At 55.5% G+C, this 21,925-nt stretch overlaps 2 protein-coding genes across 3 annotated transcripts in view; both read right to left on the minus strand.

Moving 5' to 3' along the window:
• The window catches only part of UBE2H (ubiquitin conjugating enzyme E2 H), a 54,734-nt gene extending 47,078 nt beyond the window's left edge, over positions 1-7,656 (minus strand). The window contains exon 1 of the mRNA XM_030478049.1: positions 7,271-7,656. Coding sequence (XP_030333909.1) covers positions 7,271-7,323 — 53 coding nt within the window. The 5' untranslated portion in view covers positions 7,324-7,656. The remainder of the gene's footprint in view (positions 1-7,270) is intronic.
• Positions 7,657-9,991: 2,335 nt separating this feature from the next.
• On the minus strand, positions 9,992-21,906 carry ZC3HC1 (zinc finger C3HC-type containing 1). 2 transcript variants are annotated; one of them, XM_030479755.2, is made up of 10 exons: positions 21,510-21,902; positions 19,977-20,088; positions 19,512-19,662; positions 17,356-17,439; positions 16,703-16,830; positions 15,297-15,454; positions 13,760-13,976; positions 12,662-12,871; positions 11,792-12,001; positions 9,992-10,452 (listed from the first exon to the last, which is right to left on the minus strand). In XM_030479755.2, the coding sequence occupies exons 1-10, from the start codon at positions 21,629-21,631 to the stop codon at positions 10,384-10,386; spliced, it is 1,461 nt and encodes a 486-aa protein (XP_030335615.1). In that variant the 5' UTR covers positions 21,632-21,902; the 3' UTR covers positions 9,992-10,383. The 2 variants fall into 2 exon arrangements, with proteins under 2 accessions (XP_030335615.1, XP_030335616.1); XM_030479756.1 differs by lacking the exon at positions 12,662-12,871 and having other exon boundaries at positions 21,510-21,906.
• Between the last annotated feature and the right edge of the window lie 19 nt (positions 21,907-21,925).

Genomic DNA, 21,925 nt, shown 5'->3' on the forward strand with positions numbered 1-21,925 from the left:
GTTTGTATAATCTCAAAGAAAATACGTGCTGCTGCTTTCTTCTAGCATTTAATCCCAGGGAAGCATGCACCAGGGAAACGTAATCATTGCTGGAAAGCTTGGGAATGCTCGAAAATGGTTATCCCTTCCTGCCACTGAGTCACTGCTGTCTGGAAGTCTGCCCCACCTCCTGTGCTTTCCTGTCCACAGCTCATGCAGAATACACAGGCATGCTCCACAATTCCCAGGTGAAAAGGGATTAGAGTCGACAGCCCACCACGACCTCTGTTTAAAAACAATACCCCCGGATCCAGCCCTCTACCTGATTCGAAACACCTAATGCCAAGAAAATGGACTGTGAGTGATTTGGCTTCTCTTGGAAGGTTGAATCAATTTGCTCCAGGGAATAAGGCAAATGATTTAAGACTAAAGGACAGCTCTTGGAAGCTGCAGTGCTGACAAAAAATAGAGTATCTCAGTCCTGAAGCCAGGACTGAATCCAGACCTGGTACCAGCCCCGGTGTGCAGAGAATCATTAATGGCTACACAAAGCCAAGCCATGAAATCACCTTTTCCCAAGACACTAAATCCACCTTCAAACTCAGACAAATGATTATCAGAAAGGAACTGGAAGAAGATGGAGACTGAAGATGAGGAAGGAGATAGGATTTAGAGGTGCATGGTCCTAAAGGACAGGAGAGGGAAGAGCCTGGCAAAGACTAAGCAGAGAATTACCTTAGCAATGAGGAAATGAGTCCCTGCACTTCCCTGCAACAGCTGACCAGTATTCCAAGTCTATCAGCCTCAAGGAACAAGCAATTCTGAACCTTCCAAGAAGGTGGAAAAAAGGAATGAAGAATTAGTGTGGGGGGCAAGTGAGAACCACATGGTTCTGCCAGGAATAAAACTGACTCAGACCATTTCCCTGGGATGCAGCAGAAGATCCATCACAAGGGGTGTCTGCTAACAGTGAGGGCTGCAAGCTGCCAGCTAGGATGCATGACCCAGGAGAAACTAGAGATGGCCAAGAGATGATCCTTCACTCACACGAGCTCTATTTTGGTGAAGAAAAACAAAGAGTGACTCTCTATGTTCATTATTCCAGGAATACATGGACAAAATCCACAGGGAAATGGAGGGAGGGAAAGGAGGGAAGCTGAATGTACACCATAAGACACCCAATGAAACACTCAACTCCTATATGCACACCCACATATAAAATTCCATTCAGTATTGAGGATATATTGTCATAAGCTCTCATTTTTGGTGCCAGAACGATGTCCAGAATGGCAGGAGAGCAGAGCAGAAAGTTCAGACACCTCTCCCTCAGCACCACAACCCCCCTAATTTAAGCAGACAGTAAAGCAGACAGCTATTTGGCTGGGACCCCACTCCATACAGGAGCTGTCACTTTAACTGTGGCACTTCCCTGCCTTAACAACAACCTGTTATGTGTTTATTATGACTCTGATTAAATCAGGGTTTAAGGAGGGCACTGACTACCAACAGGTGCTGAGAACATGAAGTTATACTGCAACCAGGAATTGCTCTGCACTGGGGTGGTTTCAGATGCACCTTTCCCCTCCTAACAGCCCAGTTCCTGCTGCTTTTCCTTGCTTGAGTTAAAAAAAGCAGGAAAATAACTGAGGAGAAAGGTCCATCAGGACTCTTAATTTAAGCTTTTGTTTCCAGCAGGATGGGAAAGGGCAGAGGGCTCTAAGAACAGGAGGGAAAAGAAGGGAAAGCCTGTGCATTGAGTTGTCCCAAGAGGGGAGCAGGATTGCCCAGGGCCACCTCTGCCCTCAGCAATCCCCCCAGCAAACCTGGAACCTCCAAGGAGTGATCCAGCGGTGAGGTGTGAGCTCCACATGCACCCAACCCTCCGAAGGAGGCACTCAGCATCTCACAGGGTTTACTCCTTTGGCTTTCAGGTTATGTCTGCTCAACCTGCTCCAGGTACTAGAGGTAGGCACAAGGTAAAGCAGTGATTAAGTGTGTATTTGAAGGAGCAATTGATGTTCTTCTAAAAACAAAGCAAGAAAACACTCTGAAAGAGCACACCTCTGCTTGCCATGAGCTGAGGAGAGGAAGGAAACAGCACAACACAGGGCAGCTCCTGCTTGCCACTTGGGTACCAACAAAGCAAGCATCCAGCGACCTCAAAGCTCTGCTTTATGAGAATAAAAGCACATAATTTTAATGCCAGTGCACAGAACCAGGACAAAACACGAGCTGCACCTCCGTGAAGCTTAAATGGACTATTTCCCTGGCAAATGAGACAATGCAGAGCCTCATCAGGGGGCATCTCCTGCTTAATCCTACCCATGAAGACTTGAACAGGGTTTGAGAGACTCGCAGCCAGGCTCAAAGGGAACGTTATTGGTTGGTGCTGCTGCTGAGAAATGTTGAACACGTGGGAGTGCTCTCACAGAGCTTGCTGGGATTGTAAGATATCGTGATGACACTCAAAAACAATCACCTACTACAAATCCAAGCCTGCCTGGATCACAGCAGAGCTTCAGCACACAAGACGGAGGAAATATCACCAGACAGAGCAGCAGGGAGGAGAGCAGGGACACCATTTTACCAGGCAAGCCACTTGTTTCCCCTCAAACTGTTACTACAAAGAAAAGAGCTTCCACAATTTGTTTAATCAGCACTTTAGTCATTTAATGCCAGTTTAGTCTTAAGAACCGGGTACCACAAGGATAATCCTAACTGATGACTGCTGTATTATTCAGAACACCCAAATCACTGCTCTGAATGTGGGGAATGAAGAGGGAGAAATAGTTCAAATGACCCAAATGCAGAGTGATACAAAGGCTTTATTTTGCTGACTTTAAATAGGGGCCGGGGATGTCAAGCTACAACAGGCTCTCTGCTCCAAGCTGCACCGGATTCATATTCTACAGTTTCATCTCAATGACCAGAGCAATTACATGATTAAGCAGGTGCACTGTGCTTTCAGGTCTGCTCCACAAGCCCCAGCTTCAATAGCCTCCACCATCAAACTGACAGGGCAACAATGCGAGAGTGAACTTACAGTTCCAGCCAAGAGCCCGTCCTTCTGGAGGGAGGGGAGGAGAATATAACCCAGCTTCCAGCAAAGATGCTACGTTCAGCTCTGAAAGCAGCAGGGTGATACCCTTGGAAGTTGTTATTTAGGCAACAAAGATGATTTATCTCATTTTTAGCCCTAGTTGGTTTGGTTTGGGCAGAATGGGTTTCAAGTTCTCCTAACGGCAGGTACCAGTAGATGCTCTGAGCTGTGTTTAACTGGGGTTTATTTATAAGCCACAACCTGTGCCAGCTTTTCTGGCTGCACTGGGGGGAGCGGGGAGGTTCTCTGCAACGGGGCTGCTGCCACGTCTTTGTGTGTTTTGAAGTACCACCACACCATTACCCTCATCCCTGGAGACCTCATTAAAACAGAGCCCCAGAAGTAGAGCAGAGAGAGAAGCGTAACGTGACATTGGAAAATGTACATTCCGCCTTGGAAAAGTTTCCAGAAATGGCTGTCCTTTAAGGGAAAAAAAAAAAACCCACCCCACCAAAACCAACAACAAACCACCACCAAAACCCTACCAAAACAAGACATTCCAGTGCACATGCTCTTCCCCTGGGGACAGGCCAAAGAGAACAAAGCCACGTGACAGCCCTATTGCTCAACGCCACTCTTGGAAGGTGTTCAAGTCGGATGATAAGTGCGGTGTAAGCCTCGACTGAAGAGAACAAGGAATTTAGCCCAAATGTAAACTGTGTCCTACCCTTTGCCTCAGCTGATCTCAGCGGAGCAAACACAGGGGAGTTTTGCAATTACAAAATACTCCACAGGTAAACTGAGGAGCTTTGTACCTTTATTCTCCTTGAGTCGGGACGAGCCTAAAATTAGCAGGGAGCGCAATGCTCCGTGTATTACACTCCCTGGTAGCTCCGAGGCGCGTTACCAACGTTCAGCTCTGGTAAACTGGTCAGAATAGGGAGATTCAAATGAAGCTGGGTGCTATTTATAATTCCCTTCATGCACAAAACAGGGTGACACTTCCCTTTTCCAGCTCGGATGCTTAAAAATAGAGCTCGGGGGACTACAACCCAGCCAGCAGCTCGTAATCCACCGAAGGAGGAAAATACAGCAGCACCGAATAAACTCCCCACTAAGGGGAGGCTGCGGAGAGCTCCCCCTGTTCTGTCCGTGTTGCTCCACGGTGCAGAACAATGAACCCCGGGTTGGAACTGCAGCGGCCAAAGGCAAAGAGCGCTGTGGGCACTGGGGGTGTCGGGGTGCATCCCCCCCATGTATGAACACACTGGCTGGGGCACCCCATCAGCTGCCGGCTCGCTCCACCCCGGCCCCGGTTTCCGGGTAGTAACAGAGCAGCCAATCCGCGGAGTTGCGAGCTCTGCCCGAGGCCTCCTGCCTGCAAACACGGCTCCAAGGCCGAAACTGGGGGGGCACCAGGGAGGGGATTCCCCCCCCTTCGGCACCCCGCAGTTTCCCTCTACCTGAGCCTTGAGCTCAAGCGCTTCTCAGCAGGTCCATAGCATATCCCTGCGCTTCCAAGCGAGCGGGTCTGGAGGTGTTTTGGGGGGTATGAAGCTTCCTACAAAGCCTTGCTCGCAGGTGGGGTGAAGGCAGTGCCCCCCATCTGTGCGTACACAGGTCCTTCAGCCCCCCAAGAGGGGAGGGAGGCAGCGTGGCTGCCACTGCAGGCCCTTCCCCAGCCTTTGCACAGCGTTGTGAGCGCGATCAGGAGAGAAACAATGAGTGAGTCAGAGTTTCAGCACAGAATCGTCCAGGCGATTATTAAACATCAGTTCAACACATTAACACACACACACAGAGAGAGCTCTGCCCTCCCTCCAGCCCCAGAGAGAGCTGAGCAACCTCTCCCCTTCCCTGCTCACAAAGAGGCATCCACAAAAGGACAGGGACGTGTGAGGATTGAAAACAGGAATAATAAAGAGAGCCCACTCGGCTCCTAAACCTGTCAGAGCAGGAGAAGGCAGCAGCGTTATTCACTCTGGCCAGCACCCCCCTCCCTGCTCAAAAAGGTAGCTCTTGGCAGGCCATAAATCCCTGCCATTATTCTCCATCAGAGACACGGGAAGAGGCTGAAGAGGGGAACTGTAACGAAAATGGCAGCAAAATGGGGGGAAAAGAGATAAAAACGAAACCCCTCCACAACACCACCACCCCGGGGAGGAGCAGCCTTCAAGTACATTCCTTCAGACGAGCCCCCTCTCCTTTGGTCAGCACCGAGGCCCTCCTCGCTCGCACGTCTCGAGCCAGATCCTGATTTCAGATGAGCTTCCAGAGGAGGCAGATTCCCTTGGGAAGCGTCTCCGGGAGCTTAGGCCTAGCCTGGGCAGGCGAGGCAAGGGAGGCAGACAAACAAAAAAGGCTGGGGAGGGAGGAGGAGCGGTGAGGAGTCATCTGACACATCCAACTTCCTAAGTTTGTTGTCCGCAGGAGACCGACTGCTCTAACCCTCACCCCTCACAGCCCCGGGAAGGCTGAGCCTCCAGGAACAAGGGGAAAGGCTTGGAAAAGCCGGGGGTTTCTTTTGTCAAGAAGGGGAGCAAAGAGCAGAGTGGAAACTAGCCAGCGTGGGGAGGAATGCCAGGGATTTGGGGCTTCCTACCTACCACCACCCAGCCCGGCTGCTGCTAGAAATCCAGAGCGAAGCCACTTGAGGAAAACCTGCTCTTTGTCTCCTAAAATGCTGCAGATTCCGGCTCCCAACCGAACAAAAAGGGGGAAAAGAAATAAATAAAGAGAAGGGGGAGGGGAAAGGAGAGCAGCAGTGGAGCAGGTTGGGCCTCAGCCCCTCTCTAACCCAAACCTCTTCCCATGCTATGCCTAAGATGGGTTTTATTCTACCCCCCTCCCCAAAGAGCTGGAATTCCCAAACCCTCCTCGCGGTGCGATGCAGCATCGATCGCGATCGGCGTTCGGCAGAGTGTGACATGTGTGTAACTTTAAACCTCTGGATAAAAATAGCTCCCGATTGAAGCACGAGCAGGAGTCATTTCCTATTTGCTTCAAAACAAGGCAAAAAAACCCACCCCATCTACCAAGAGGCAGCTTTGGAGAGAGAAAAAGGCTCAGGCTGAACGTCAAACAGAAGTTTCCCTTCGATAAGCCACAAACGGGAGCCGTGTCGCTCCTCCCCCCCGCTTCCAAAATAACCCCAAATCCAAGCAAGTTTGTTTATCTCTCCCTGGAAACTAAATCAAACCCGGTTCTGGACCCCTCGACACCACCAAGACCCGAGTGCTGCTCGGGGAGGATCAAGCACATTCAGCCAACAGAGCTGGGAAAGGGTTTTGGGCCACACTTTGGGCATTTCTAACCCACCCCCCCCACCCCCCTTCCTTCTTTTGGTACCTTGTAAACAAAAAAAACTATTAATAATAGAATCCCAGCACCGAATTCCCGATGGTATTTTGCAACGCCACCCACACTCCAGACATGAGAAAGAGGATTCGCCACCCTGGGAAGGACCAGGAATAAAAATAAGGAGGAATATAAACAGATTATCATGGAAGAAGTGGAGGGGAAGGGGGGGGGAATAGAAATAATAAAGCTTAATCAAACCTGGAGCGTTACATAAACGGGACCTCTTGCGAGATGATGGGGTTTGGGCCCTATTGCCCTTCAGCCACCCCCCTGTCACCCAGCCAGGGGTCTGCTCTAAGCGAGCCCCCCCCCCCCCCAAAATTACAGCCCTAAGGCAGCACCAGAAGCTTCATGAAGCAGAGGCTGAAATGGGGGAGTCAATAATCATCATAAACACCACAAAAGCCTTTCTTTGGGCTGTGGCTGCCGGAGCTGCGCTCCCCTTCTTTGCCCTCCCCCGGTGGCTGGGCCATATGCCAGGGCAGGCAGGGGGCGTGCAGGGCAGCCAGGCTGAGGGGGGGGGACGACACCCTCACCAAAGCGGGGTTACCTGCAGGGACACCCCCAGCGCACCCCGGGGGTGGCTGTCAAGCCATAGAGGGGGATATGCCCCCCAACAATAAGGTAAAGGGGGGGTTAAGGCCTCTCACCGGTAACGGGGGGCCCTCACACCAAGGGGGGGGTAAGTCCAACCCCCAGCCCTGAGGAGAGGCCTAGGCCTGGCCTCGGAAAGGGGCGCTGCCGCCGCTCGGGGAGGAGGGGGGGGAGCCACACCGGAGGGGGTCCCCGCTGCAGGCCCGGCCGAGGAGGCGGGTTCACCCCGCGCCGGGGCTCCCGGTGGCGGGTGGGGAGAAGAAGGCGGGGGGGGGGGGGTTGGTTCGGTAAGGATACAGCTTGACCACGTCGGTGTCCATCCGCCTCTTGCCCGGGCTGGGGGAGGACATGGTGGCCGCGGCCGCCCCCGGTGCTCCGGGCGGGCTGTCAGCGCCGCCGCCGCCGCCCGGGGACGCCCGGCACCGAGAAGAGCTGGGGGGGGCGCCGGGCTCCGAGCCTCTGGGACCCCCCCGCCGGTGCTGCCGCTGGTGTCGCCGCTGGTGTCGCCGCTGCCGCTGTCGCCGCCTGATCCTCGTCGTGATCCTCGTCGTTATCCTCGTCCCGCCGCCGGTGCCGCCGCCCGGTTTCCCCCCCCCCCCGCGCCGCCTCGCGCTCCCTCAGCCGCTCCGGTCGCCTCTACCGGAGCCTCTCTCTGGACCCCTGACGTCACCCGCAGTGACCTCACCGCCCCGCATTGTCGCCATTGGTTGCGCCGGTAACCACGCCCACCCCGCGGCACGCCGGGAGTTGTAGTGCGGTAGGGAAGGCGAAAAAGGAGGGGGGGGTGGTGGGGGTAGTGATGGAAGGGCCGCGGGTTCGAGACCCCGCCGGGGCAGCAGAGCTGGGGTTACCCCCCACCCCTCAAGGTAACGGGATGGTGGTGGGGTGACGCCAGTGTCACAAGGGGAAAACAGCGTTAAATCCCAACATCCTCCGTGCATCACACACCGGGAATGTGGCAGATGACCGGGCCTCGCACCACGAGTCACCGCGCAGCTTCCCGGTGCGACACCGGGAAAGCATTTCCCGGTGCCTCAGTTTCCCCAACCGGACGGGGCAGGGGAGGTCCCAGCAGCGCCCCGGAGGTGACAGTGGGGCGCGTGATGGTGCTAATGGGTGCCTCTCAAGCCTCCACGCCCCGGGGTGGACATCCTGCATTCCTGACCTCAGCATCACCCCAGGATGTATCCCTGTGTGGGGAGGTGACACAGCCAAAGAACCCCCCAAATGTCCAAGGAAAGGGACAACCTTGCTGCACACACACACACTTGTGGGGTGATTTCCTCTATTTAATGCCCCAATGCACCCCTCAAGCCCTGAGTCTGGCTGGGGCAGGAGGTAACATACCCCAGGGGGTCAGGTCTGCACCCCAGGTGAGCTACACTGTGGGGAATGGGATTCTATGTGAGCAGAGCACCTGGAAAAGTTGGGATAGAGGGTCCTCTGCTTCCTCAGCCTCAATGCTCCCTGACAACTGGGAGAACAGGAGTGAGAAAATCAGGATTTTCCTCTTAATTTCTTTAAATCCTTGTATTTCACTTGTGTAATACCATAGTTTTGCAACTGGGATATGAGGATAACAGGGATGATGATGCATCCTGGCCCTTTTAGGGTACCTTAAATCCCGCTCTTGCAGCACACAGACCCTTGAACATGAGCGAGGAGGGGATTTGGGGGCCTTCTGAGCCCTTCTGGGTCCGAAATTCATGGCTCATGGGCAGGGGGGGTGGCTGGAATTACCCACCCCAGCATGGGGACGCCATCCTCCCTTGTGTGGATGCACCCCACAGATTGTGGGGTGGTTCCCTGAGCATGGTGGGGATGGGAAGACAAAAGTAAAGACAAGGTGGGGGAAGGTGGAAGCCATGGGGAAACAGGGGAGATGTAGGGAGTAGGGAGAGCTATAGGGAATTACAGGAAACCATTGGAAAGGGGGGAGCCATGGGGAGCCAGAGGAGTTCTGGGGAGCTACAGGGACCCATAGCAAGCCCTGGGGAGAAGCTATGGGGGATGAGGAGAACCAGGGCTGAGGGTACCCAGGGTGTGTGTGGGGGGGACGACACCCCCATCTCCTTCCGAGCTCCCAGCCCAGCATGGCCATGGGGTGAAACAGCTCCTCATTAGGGCCACTCAATTAGCATCCTCTTAGGAAAGGAAGGGGACTTCACCCACACTCAAGTCCTGCAGCACCCATCCAAGAAGCCAGCAGGTAAAGGGTGTCCCCACAGAAGAAGCCCCACGAGTTTTGGGGTTCAGGGAGAGCAGGGATCAGCCCTGGCCAAGGCAGCCGCTGCCTTCCTAGGCAGAGGGGGGCCAGAAAACACCCCCAAAGGGATGGGTCAAGCTGAGATGCAGAAGAAACCCCAAAGTTGGAGCAGTGGAAACTGGGGCAGGGGCAGCTCCTCCTCCAAAGGGTGGCAGTGGCAGAGCTGGGGCGAGGAGGTCCAACCATGCCCGGGCTGTTTGTGGAAGCTCAGCTCCCCCCAAGCCCCTTCCCCAGCATCCTCAAGGATGGAGATGACAGATCAGGGTCTCCCTTTGTTCCCTTCCACAGAGACCAGTCCCTCCATAGCACCCAGCCTTGTGGCCCCAAGCCACGGGAAGCCCTAACCCAGCTCTTCCCAGGTTTTGGCTGCATCCCAGCCTCCCCAGCTGGGTGGTTTACTATGAGGGTGCTGAGGCGCTGGCACAGGGTGCCCAGAGAAGCTGTGGCTGCCCCATCCCTGGCAGTGTTCAAGGCCAGGTTGGACACAGGGGCTTGGAGCAACCTGCTCTAGTGGAAGGTGTCCCTGCCCGTGGCAGGGGTTGGAGCTGGAGGAGCTTTAAGGTCCTTCTCAACCCAAACTATTCCATGATTCTATACATCAGGCAGGGGAGACAGCAAAAGGAGGAGTGGGGAAACAGGAAAATGAGGCAATTAAACACTGATCCCACAAAGACGAGCATCCCAAGGGACACAGGAGCCATGTGCTAGGTCCAGAGCTCATCCCACCCCGGGAAGAAGCACTAAGAGAAGGATAAAGAAAAAACCAAAACTGAAATGTTTATTCCCACCTGGCATCACCTCCCTGCGCTGCTGGTGGCAGGTCACAGCCGGGCAGGACTGTCACCCTCGAGAGGTGACACATCTCCTTGTTCACCCCATGCACCCCCAGCACATCCTGGCTCTGGCTGGGGCTCTGGAAGCCCTCGGGGCCCAGGGCTCCAGCAGCAGTCTGTGAAGGCAGGAGGCTTCCAAGGCAGGCAGGCAGGGAGCAGGGGGCCCAGCAGCTGCTGGGGGCTGCGGCTGGTGTGGAGCCTCCTCAGCATCCCCTTCCCCAGGGCATGGAGCTGCCATGGGAGCAGCCTGAAGCAGATCTCTGCCTGCCCGATGTGATGCTCCATGCCAGTTCCCAAAGGCAGAGGCCTGCTCAGGAGGAATTCATGCTCTCCCACTGCCGGAAAATGCGGAATACCTTGGAGGACTTCTCCGAGAGGCTCTGTGAGAGAGGGGAGCAAAGTGATAACCAGAGGTTAGGGCACCACAACAGGAGCTGCAACCGCCACTGACCTGTTTACAAACACACGAGGAGAAACTGCAGCAAACAAGAGAGCTCTGAAATGTCCTGATTGCTGCCAAGACATCAATTTGCTCCTCTTCTTCATTAACCCTATTTGTCACAACCAGGGGGGAGAAGAGCAAGGAGACTGTGAGCAAGAAGAGAGCACAAGTGTGATGAGGAACGGCTGAGGGACCTGGGGGGATTTAGTCTGGAGAAGAGAAGGCTCAGGGGGGACCTTCTCGCTCTCTGCAACTGCCTGACAGGAGGATGGAGCCAGGAGGCAGCTGGTCTCTGCTCCCAAGGAACAAGGGATGGGACAAGAGGAAACGGCCTCAAGCTGCACCAGGGCAGGTTTAGATGGAGCTGAGGAACAATTCCTTCCCCAGAGGGTGCTCAGGCATTGGAACAGGCTGCCCAGGGCAGGGCTGGAGTCACCGGCCCTGCAAGTGTTCACACCCCGTGTAGCCGAGGCCTCAGTGCCATGGGTCAGTGGTGGCCTTGGCAGTGCTGGGGAGCAGTTGGACTTGATGAGCTTAAAGCTCTTTTCCAACTTGGTTGATTCCACAATTCCAAGAAGCAGGATGGACGCCAACCATCCCCTGCTCCAGGTGAGTCTCACACCTCTGACTTGTATTTGGTGCCACAGGACCCGCTGGTGCTTTCCCAGTGCATGGCACAGCCACAAGGGGCCACAACTCACACAAAGTCCCCAAGACTAATGCTGAAGCAGGATTGCTCCACTGGTCCCAGCAGCTCAGCCCCAAGCAAAGCAGGAGGAATCCAAGTGGATAATGGAGCTCAGGGGGTCCAGGAAGGCAGCAGCCACTTGGGGACAGTGGCTGTCGCCTCAGCTCTGCTCCCCTGGCTTGGCAAACCCACCATGCCCCAGCCTGGGGCTGGGGACCACAGGAACCAGCGATCGGGGTGTCTGCAGAGAGGGTCAGGAGCTCTCGATGGGGACATGAAATGAAACGGGATCTTGGGCAGTGCTGAGCTGCTCGGGAAAGGTTGTTATTTATAGCAGCCCTTGAGCAGATCTGAGCACAACACATCGTTGTACTGGCTGAGACCTGGCTGAGGGGCCACCAGCACGGCCAGAGGGGAAGCTGGGGCTCTGCAGACACAAACCTGGTCCTTGCCACCCAGCTGGGCTTGTTTGAGCCCAACGCAAGCCCATCTACCCCAAATTCTGCCCATAAGCTATGAGCTCTAGGCAAGACTGGGGCAAGCAGTGTTCTGAGTGCTTGGGTTTGGGGCTGGGGTCCCCCAGGCTCACCACAGGCTCTGTCTCAGGCACTCTGTCACACTTCCTGGTGGCAAGGAGCATGTTCAGCACCACTCGCCAGCCTGGCTCTGCCTTCACGGGCTCCTTCTCCATGTGGGTCGTGGTATCCTCCAGGATGTCCCCTCCATCCACCGCGTTCACCCAGGGACACCAGTCGCGATGCTGAGAGCTGGGGTCAAAGAAGCTCCTCAAAGATGTGTCCTGGGTATGGGAGAAAGAGACAGTGAATGAGAACAATGACAGCATGATGTAAAACAGACTCCAGTGACACCAGAAAATCCTCTCTGTGCCTGGTTCCTGTATCATAGAATGGTTTGTGTTGGAAGGGAGCTTAAAGCTCCTCCAGCCCCAACCCCCTGCCACGGGCAGGGACACCTTCCACTAGAGCAGGTTGCTCCAAGCCCCTGTGTCCAACCTGGCCTTGAACACTGCCAGGGATGGGGCAGCCACAGCTTCTCTGGGCACCCTGTGCCAGCGCCTCAGCACCCTCACAGGGAAGAGCTTCTGCCTTATCTCCAACCTAAAACTCTCCTGTTTCAGTTTGAACCCATCACCCCTTGTCCCACCACTCCAGTCCCTGATGAAGGTCCCTCTCCAGCACCCTTGTAGCCCCCTTTAGACACTGGAAGCTGCTCTGAGGTCTCCACGCAGCTTCTCTTCTCCAGGCTCAACAGCCCCAATGTTCTCAGCCTGGCTCCATACGGGAGCTGCTCCAGCCCCTGATCATCCTCGTGGCCTCCTCTGGACTTGCTCCAACAGCTCCATGTCCTTCTGATGTTGAGGACACCAAAACTGTACCAAGAGCACCCTTCCCAGATCCCTCTCCTCCCACCCAGGCTCTCCCTGCCCCAGGTGACTCACTGAGCTGCTGGAAGAGCAGAGCCGTGCCCGCTTGGCTTTCCGGAGGGGACTGGATGGCACCTCCATGCTCTCCCCCTGCCCCATGCTGCGGGTGATGGGGCGGCTTCTCGGCGTGGGACTGGGCACCTCCAACTCACTCCGGTCCGTGGGGATGGGAGAGTCCCAGCCCCGTGGTGGGCGAGAGATTGCTGGGGATGGGCTCTTCTCGTGCTGCCAGTGGGGAAAGAACAAGGAGTTAATGGAGCTCCTCTGGTCACCAGCATGTCTTCTGCTTGAAGGGGACAGGGAAACCCTGCCCAGCTCAAACAAGAGATCACAAAGATCAAAAAGATCTCCTGCTCAGCCATCCTGGCAGGAGCTGTGCCACCTTCCCTTCTAGTGCCACATTAGACATCCCGGATGTGTCTAGTTGGATACAGAACCATAGAATGGTTTGGGTTGGAAAGGACCTTAAAGCTCATCCAGCTCCAACCCCTGCCACGGGCAGGGACACCTTCCACTAGAGCAGGTTGCTCCAAGCCCCTGTGTCCAACCTGGCCTTGAACACTGCCAGGGATGGGGCAGCCACAGCTTCTCTGGGCACCCTGTGCCAGCGCCTCAGCACCCTCACAGGGAAGAGCTTCTGCCTTATATCCAACCTGAACTTCCCCTGTTTCAGTTTGAACCCATCACCCCTTGTCCTATCACTCCAGTCCCTGATGAAGAGTCCCTCTCCAGCATCCTTGTAGCCCCCTTCAGACACTGGAAGCTGCTCTGAGGTCTCCACGCAGCTTCTCTTCTCCAGGCTCAACAGCCCCAATGTTCTCAGCCGTGTATGGGTGATATGGATATACCCCTGATTCAGAGCACCTCGAGCTAGATGAGCTCCAGGATGCTGGCTGGAAAGGCCCTTTTTTTGCCCTGCTACAGGAGGACTGAGTGAGGAGAGGACAGAGAGCAAAGGATAAAGGCAAAGGCAGCAGCAACCCACTTCTGTTGGACGATGCCTATAGCTGGAGACACGGCACCAAAACAAGGCTCTTTGGAGGCAAAACTACATCAGTCTTGACTCGTGTGTGCCCCTGCATCACCCAGCCACCCTGAGCTCATGGGCCATACCTGCTCGGAGCCTGGAGGGAGCATGTCCTGGCTCCGTGTGAGCATCCTGCGCGGAGACGGGGGCAGGAGCGGGAAGCGCTCAGTGGCCGCGCTGCTGGGGCTGCAAGAGTCCAGCTCCAGCCCCACACACTCCAGCTGGTGGAAGCTCCACAGTCCCACCTTCCTCATGCAGCGGGAGCAGGAGATCACCGAGAGGTGCACCGAGCCGGAGCCAGCGCTGCAGGGACAGAGCCAAGGCAGGGGAGAAGGTCAGGGATGAACCTGGGCCCGGAATCACAGCTTTCACAACAGATGCAGATACTTGGCAGAGCACAGGGATGGATCCAGCTGCCAGCACATTTCAAGGCATCAGTACCCCTGGGTTGAGGCACAGACTTGCTGTTTTGTGCTAGGAAGTAAAGAACCCCATTAAACCCCATCTATAGCATGGATTTAAACCAGCTTGGTTACGTTTTGGCTTGCCACGAAGCAGGAGCACAGTCAGCTACGGCACATCAGCCAAGTGTCCGCATCCTCAGCCCCCAAACTGGCAGCTCTGCTCTTCCTCACTGCAAACCCTTTTCCAGCCTGCACCATAAGAGATCTCTTCACCTTCAACAAGCTGCCTCAGGCCCAAACACTGTGGCTGTTCTGTTCACAGCTTTGGGAAGCTGCAAAGCTTCAGGTCACAAACCTTCCCTCCCTTCCTGCAGGCCTCATGAGCAATGGAAGTGTTCCTGAGGATGACATTACAGGAAGCAACTTCAACATCTACGTGAGCAACAAAGGGGGCAATCAGAAGCTTGGTTGTTTCAGACTTTTTGCTGTCTCAGGGAGACATTCAGTTCAGATTAGGGAGCTTTGCACTGGGGTTTCTGGAAGTCCATCAGTTTTAATAGCTAGAGACAGTGAAATAGAATCAGAGAATGGTTTGGGTTGGAAGGGATCTTAAAGCTCCTCCAGCCCCAACCCCTGCCACGGGCAGGGACACCTTCCACTAGAGCAGGTTGCTCCAAGCCCCTGTGTCCAACCTGGCCTTGAACACTGCCAGGGATGGGGCAGCCACAGCTTCTCTGGGAAAAGTCTGTGCCAGCGCCTCAGCACCCTCACAGGGAAGAGCTTCTGCCTTATCTCCAACCTGAACTTCCCCTGTTTCAGTTTGAACCCATCACCCCTTGTTCTATCGCTCCAGTCCCTGATGAAGGTCCCTCTCAGCATCCTTGGAGCCCCCTTCAGACACTGGAAGCTGCTCTGAGGTCTCCACGCAGCTTCTCTTCTCCAGGCTCAACAGCCCCAATGTTCTCAGCCTGTCTCCATACGGGAGCTGCTCCAGCCCCTGCTCATCCTCGTGGCCTCCTCTGGACTTGCTCCAACAGCTCCATGTCCTTCTGATGTTGAGGACACCAGAACTGCACACAGTGCTGCAAGTGGGGTCTCACAGAGCAGAGCAGCATAAAGGGGATAGCGAACACTTCACAGGAGGAACAGCCACATCCCTCCAGCCTCTGACATGTTTCCCCAGCAACCACTCCAGCACCAGTCCCACAGCACTACTCACCTGCAGGTCCAGCCACACAGAGCCAGGACGCAGGCAGGAACCTGCACTTGCAGGGTTTCTGTGGCAAACTTCACTGGTGGTTTCTCTCCCTCTGTTTTGTGCTCCAGTTCCTCCCCAATCAGCTGGAGGAGCAGACTGATCCTCTCCTCTGTCAGGGACTGTGGAGCAGAGAAAGGGGGCAGAGCTGAGACAGTCTCTCTCAAATCATGTCCTACATGGAGGAGAATCCCTTTTCCTCTCCCTGAAAGGGCTGGTGAGCTAACACTCTACTCTGGCTAACAGGCAAAACAGTGTGATGGCTTCCTCCTGCCTTGTGTCCATCTGACCCTCCCCATTGTGTGTCCCTGTTCAAGCACAAGCCTCAACACTCCTCATCCACCCCTCTGATCCCAAGGAGGCAGCAGGGGCTGTGTTTGCCTGTCCTCAAGCAAACCATAAGCACTTCTGGGGCCATTGCTGAGACACAGCAAGAAGAGAGAGTCCCCAAAGGCTCAGACAGGCTCCAGACCTTGCTGCTGGGGAGTTAGATGTGGAGATGAGATACATCCATTGGCTTTATGCTGTCTCTCCTCAGAGGGCTCTGATGGGTTTCCTAGCTCAGCCAGCCCATAAAACATCCTGAATGGATGAGGAGTTCCCTGGTTCCCACACGGAGCCATCTGCTTCCCAGCAAGCAAGTGCCCAACAAGCCAGACTTGGCTGGAGTAGAACAGGGCCTGGCCAGGTCCCTAAGAGAAGGCAATCCCACACTTGCTCCTAGTTGTAGCTACGTGCCAGCTTCTTGTGTCATAGCTCCCGCTCTTCCCTCCTGCCTGCTGAGCCCCCCTGTACCACACTCCCTGGACCCCTCCACCTTCATGGGCCTCTGCCCATACCTCTGCTCCAGGGCAGCCTCTGGCACCCCAAGCTCCCGATCCCACCTAAAGCAAAGACTGTGTCCAGCCTCGTGGGATCCCAGCTAAACGGCTGCCACAGCTCATGGAGTGCTTGGAGGTAACAAACAGGAAGGGGAGAGCTCCTTAAGGAGTCTGTGGGACCCCAAATCACTTTTGCCAGGCACCAAAGAGCACCACACACGCTGGGGAAGGTGCAAGAGTGAGAACCTGACACTGCAGCCCACTTCCCACTGGCAACATCATGGTGACATGAGCCAGCTGTGCCTGTGCTGGGCATGGAAGAGGAGCCTTTCCAAACACCCTTTTCCATGCTTCCAGAGATACCAGGTGAAACCAGCATGCAGGGAACACACAAGGAGAGAGCCATGGTGACGACAGACCACTCACATACACAAGAAGCCTCCATTTGAATGTCTCCACTGTTTCAGTCAGGGTTTGCACAGCACAGGGGTGCCTGGCACCCTCACTGGGGACTTGAATGCACCCAGATGGGTGCAGAAGGGAACTCACCATGTTCTTCATGTCTTCTGGTCTGAGGGAAGGCAGCTGCAGCTCCAGCTGACACAGGCTCTGAAAGCGCTCCAGGAAGTCCTGGAGAAGGGCTCTGGGCTCATCCACCAGCAACATGGCAAAGCGATCTGGGGAGAGCAAGCACGGGAGGCTGAGCTGTGCCACCAGCCTTCCCACCACCTCCTGATCCCACAGGACAAGAGAGAGATGAGCCCAGGTCTCCCCACAGCAGCCTCTTGGCTTTTAAAATAGAAGCTGAGCCCTTTTCCTTTGCCACCACCCTTGCAGTACAGCATTGAGAATGAGCTCTGTGGCACTTTGAGCACCCCATGTCACCCAGACCCCCCTGTAACCTCCCAGTTACAACCCAAAAAGCATTTTAGCTGTCCTAGGGGCACACAAAGGTTGAGAGAAACTGGGTACGGACCAGCCTGGGGCTCAAGCCATGGCTCAGAGGCTGCTCAAAGACATCACTTTGCCACTGTGTGTTTTATCATCCCCACAGGGAAAAGGGGACTGTGATGACTGTTTCCTTTGGCAGCCTCAAGAGTAACCATAATTCCTACAAAGGAAGACAAGAGCAGTGACAGAAAGGGAGGAAAACCAGGGAATAACGCTGGACATGGGCTCTGAGACATGAGAGAGACACCAACCTGGGCAGGGGCTGTCTGGCCAGAAGCAGAACTTCTCATGAGCAGTGCACAAGGCCTTCTTCAGCTCCACGCAGCGCTCCTTATCTGCAAGGCAAAGCTCATTTCTACTCCCCTGTGGAGCCACCTCCTCAGGGAATGGTTGGGAAAACCAAACCAGGAGAGGAAGGCACCAGGACACAAGGGCTTTCCTGCTCCTCCTGGGTGATGGATACAACCTGAGGCTGCAGGTTGTAGGGCCTGAAGGTCTCAGCTCAGACTCAGCTCCCTCCCCACCAAAAGGAGCTGCTGCACTTCCAGCCTCCCTGCAGGCAACCACAGAGCAGTGGTTCCTGTGGCAGAGCAATTCCACCTCCCTGCAGCCAAAATCCCTTCCCATTCCCACGCACAGCAACCATGGAGCAGGAGAACCCTCCCCATTGCACAGCAGTGCAGTGCAAACAGCTCAAACCATGGGCACAGATGCCTGCTCTTGCCAGTTTTACCCCTTAGGGCTGCTACCAGTCCTTGGCTACCTCTCCTGACCCCTCCACCCTGGCTCATGTTTGGCTGCAGGAGCCAAATCACATCCATGTCTGGAAATCAAGCTTCCCCCCCCCCAAATATTGCATACTTCATTTAACTTATTCACCCCTTTCAGAACCAAACCATTCATTTTTAATGTATTTTCAAGCCCTTCCTTCAACCTCAGATTATTGTTTTCCTAAACCAGTGTGATCAACATGACAATTAGGCCAAGGTTTATGTAAAAAAGACAGTCTGAACAAACAGATGTCAATATTCAGAGTGAGCCTAAAGGAAATACTCGTGCAGCTCCCATTACCCATGGCCCAGGCTGCATTTGACAGCAGGGATCTGCTCTCTGCTGCCTTCCAGACAACAGGAGCAGGGACTTGCAGTCAGGCAAACTGAGAAGAGGAGGTGACACTTCTTATGGAGGGGAAATAAATGTCTTTCTGCAGAGGGCAGATGCAGGTAGAGGAAAGTGAAGGTCTGGGCAGGTGATGAAGCACAGGCCATCACTGATGATAGCTCAGGAGCAACACGATGGAGCTCCTGCTGCTCTCCCTGCCCCATGTTGTCCAACGTGGGAGACGCAGGAGCTGTTCCTGCTCCCTGCATGGGTCAGGACAGGCTAATGCTGAGCAGGCAGGAGAAGGAAACTGGTGCTGGGCCTGGGCAGGGAGCTCAGTGAGGGCAACAGGAGGGGGAGGTTTACTGCTGGTAGCCCAAATAGATCATAGAATGGTTTGGGTTGGAAGGGACCTCCAGCTCATCCAGTTCCAACCCCCTGCCACGGGCAGGGACACCTTCCACTAGAGCAGGTTGCTCCAAGCCCCTGTGTCCAATTTAGGAATTTTACTATTCCTAAATAGTGAAATACTACTTAACATTTGGACAGCCCTGAATTGGTCAGGCACTTGGACTAGGTGGTCATCAGAGACCCCTTCCAAGTGGAGCTATTCCATCCTAACCCATCTCTAACAACAGAAACATGGAGTTTAACCACTTTCTCACAAACTAAAGGAAATTTATTCAACTCGTGCTTTATTTTGAGAAGCAAACACCCAGCACAAGAGAAGAAAGACACACCAACAGAGACAGTGAGGTGCTGGAGCGGGGCCAGAGAAGGGCACCGGAGCTGGTGCTGGGCCTGGAGCACAAGTGTGATGAGGAACGGCTGAGGGACCTGGGGGGGTTTAGTCTGGAGAAGAGAAGGCTCAGGGGGGACCTTCTTGCTCTCTGCAACTGCCTGACAGGAGGATGGAGCCAGGAGGGGGCTGGTCTCTGCTCCCAAGGAACAAGGGATGGGACAGAGGAAGCAGCCTCAAGCTGCCCCAGGGCAGGTTTAGATGGAGCTGAGGAACAATTCCTTCCCCAGAGGGTGCTCAGGCATTGGAACAGGCTGCCCAGGGCAGGGCTGGAGTCACTGTCCCTGCAAGTGTTCACACCCCGTGTAGCCGAGGCCTCAGTGCCATGGGTTAGTGGTGGCCTGGGCAGTGCTGGGCAATGGTTGGACTGGATGAGCTTAAAGGTCTTTTTCAACCTGGTTGATTCTATGACAAGACTCCAGAAGTCATTTATGCACATGATGAGGCACACAGAATCCCCAAACCCTACAGCCCGAGCCCACACCCACCAGGCACCAGCATACATACACTTGTTGAAGTCAAAGGCGAGCTGCAGGCTCACGCAGAGGAAGGCCTGGCAGCTGGAGCACTTCAGCATGTCACACTCCACGTTGACCCAGCCATACTTGGCACAAACCAGTGGGGACAGCTCGTGGGGTTTGCCTGCCCACTTCAATGGGTGCTCACGTTAAGGAGAAAACCCAATAAACGATGTTTTGACCAGGCAAAGCTTTGGTCAGGGTTTATTTAGGCAAAGAAAAGCTTCCAAGAAGATGGAGCCTGCAGGGAAGCCACAGGGAGGGTGGCAGCAAAGCAGTGCCCCATCCCTGGCAGTGTTCAAGGCCAGGTTGGACACAGGGGCTTGGAGCAACCTGCTCTAGTGGAAGGTGTCCCTGCCCGGGGCAGGGGTTGGAGCTGGAGGAGCTTTAAGGTCCCTCCAACCTAAACCATGCTATGAAGCAGGGTGGGGGGCAGCTGGATCAGAAAGGATATGGTGAATGTTTCCACTCTGCTGAAGTAGGCTTCCTTGCTGGCAGACTCCAAGGAGAGAGCATCCATTTCAGAGGATCCATTAGCTGATTCTGACCAGTTGGACATGTCCTTCCTGAAAGGAACAGCAAGTGAAGCATCTGCACTGCCCGGGAAAGATTCCATTCATAGAAAATGCACAAACCACTTTGTAACCTCTCATCCTGCAGGCTCACCCTCACAAGATCCCCTTCTCCAGAGCTCCTAAGCCCTAATTACATCAACTACAGGTTGGTTTGGGTTGAAAAGACCTTAAAGCTCCTCCAGTTCCAAGCCCCTGCCACGGGCAGGGACACCTTCCACTAGAGCAGGTTGCTCCAAGCCCCTGTGTCCAACCTGGCCTTGAACACTGCCAGGGATGGGGCAGCCACAGCTTCTCTGGGCACCCTGTGCCAGCGCCTCAGCACCCTCACAGGGAAGAGCTTCTGCCTCAGAGCTCATCTCAATCTCCCCTCTGGCAGGTTAAAGCCATTCCCCTTGGCCTGTCCCTCCAGGCCTTTGCCCAAAGCCCCTCTCCAGGTTTCCTGGAGCCCCTTTAGGCACTGAAGATGCTCTGAGGGGCTCCCCAGACCAATAAACCTATTTAATAAGGAACGCAGCAAGCAAAGACGTGAATTAAGCATTTCACAATGCTCAACAGCAGCAGTAGATGAGGATTTGATGTGACAAGCAGGAGATAGGAACTTGTTCTCCGATCCCAGTGAAGGCAGACTGACAATTGCAGCACGTCTCTGAAGCTGTGGCTGTTCCCAAGCTCCCAACACCAGGATCCATGGCTGGAACACCATCCCTGTGGCGAGCACTGCCCTTTGGCCTCTCGCTAACACCCAAACTCTAAGGATGGTTGGGTCAAGGATGAACAGTGCCTCTGAGAGCGCTCACGGCTGCTTGGCTTCACAGAGATACCCCCAAAGCTCAGCCACCCAGCACCCACCAGTGCCTTCCAGACTCCCCAGTGCCCACCAGTAACGCTCTGTGCCACCCTAGGGTGCAACCACACACTCTTTGAGACCCCGTACCTGGCCAGTTGAGCTCACTCTGACCGCAGGGACACCAGGACTCTCCAGGTCCCCCCTGGCTCCCCATCGCCCCCCAGTACTGCCTCCCAGTGCACATCAGCGCCTCCCGCAGCCCGCTACTGCCTCCCAGTGTCACAGCACGTCTGCTGAGGCTACTGCCTCCCCGCACATCTCACCCTACCAGGACTCCCAGTGCCTCCCAGTATCGCCCCCCAGTCACCAGTATCGCCTCCCAGCGCCCCCCACTTTCCAGCCCCCCCTCCCCGCGCTTCCCAGCCCCCTTTTCTCCCATTACCCATCCCCACAATAGCTCCCAATGGCCACCAGTGCTCTCCATCACACCCCGATGACTCCAGCCCCATCCCTCAGCATCTCCCATCGCACCCCCTCCCCCCATAACCCCGAGTACCCCCCTCCCCCGTCGGTACTCCCCCCTCCTCAGCCCCGGTCCCTCGCAGGCCCCGCCGCTCCCGCTCACCCGTCGTGGCCGGCGCCCTCCGCAGCGATCCCGCCGCCGATGAGGTCGCGGATCTGCTGCGGGGTGACCGCGGGCGGCCTGCCCCGGGCTCCCGCCGCCGCCTCAGCGCTGGGCGCCGCCATCTTGGTCCCTCAGCGCCTCACGGCCCGGGGCGGTGGGGAGGGGGGGGCAGGAAACGCGGCCGTACAGAAGCGTTCCGGCCCCGCCGCGGGGCTCGCCATGCCCGCACACAGCTCCCGCACGGTCCCCGCCGGCCCCGCGGAGGGTTAACGGAGCGCTGCCGCCTCCACCGCGTCCCGCCGGTCTAACCTCCCGCTTTCCCCGCTCTATTGCTCCAGCCGGCGGCGGCCGCGATCGATTAGCTCAGCGCTCACAACAATGGCGCTCTCACCGCGGCTTTCCCTTACCTGCCAATA

Source organism: Strigops habroptila, chromosome 3 (genome assembly GCF_004027225.2).
Source record: "Strigops habroptila isolate Jane chromosome 3, bStrHab1.2.pri, whole genome shotgun sequence".
Taxonomy (NCBI): domain Eukaryota; kingdom Metazoa; phylum Chordata; class Aves; order Psittaciformes; family Psittacidae; genus Strigops; species Strigops habroptila.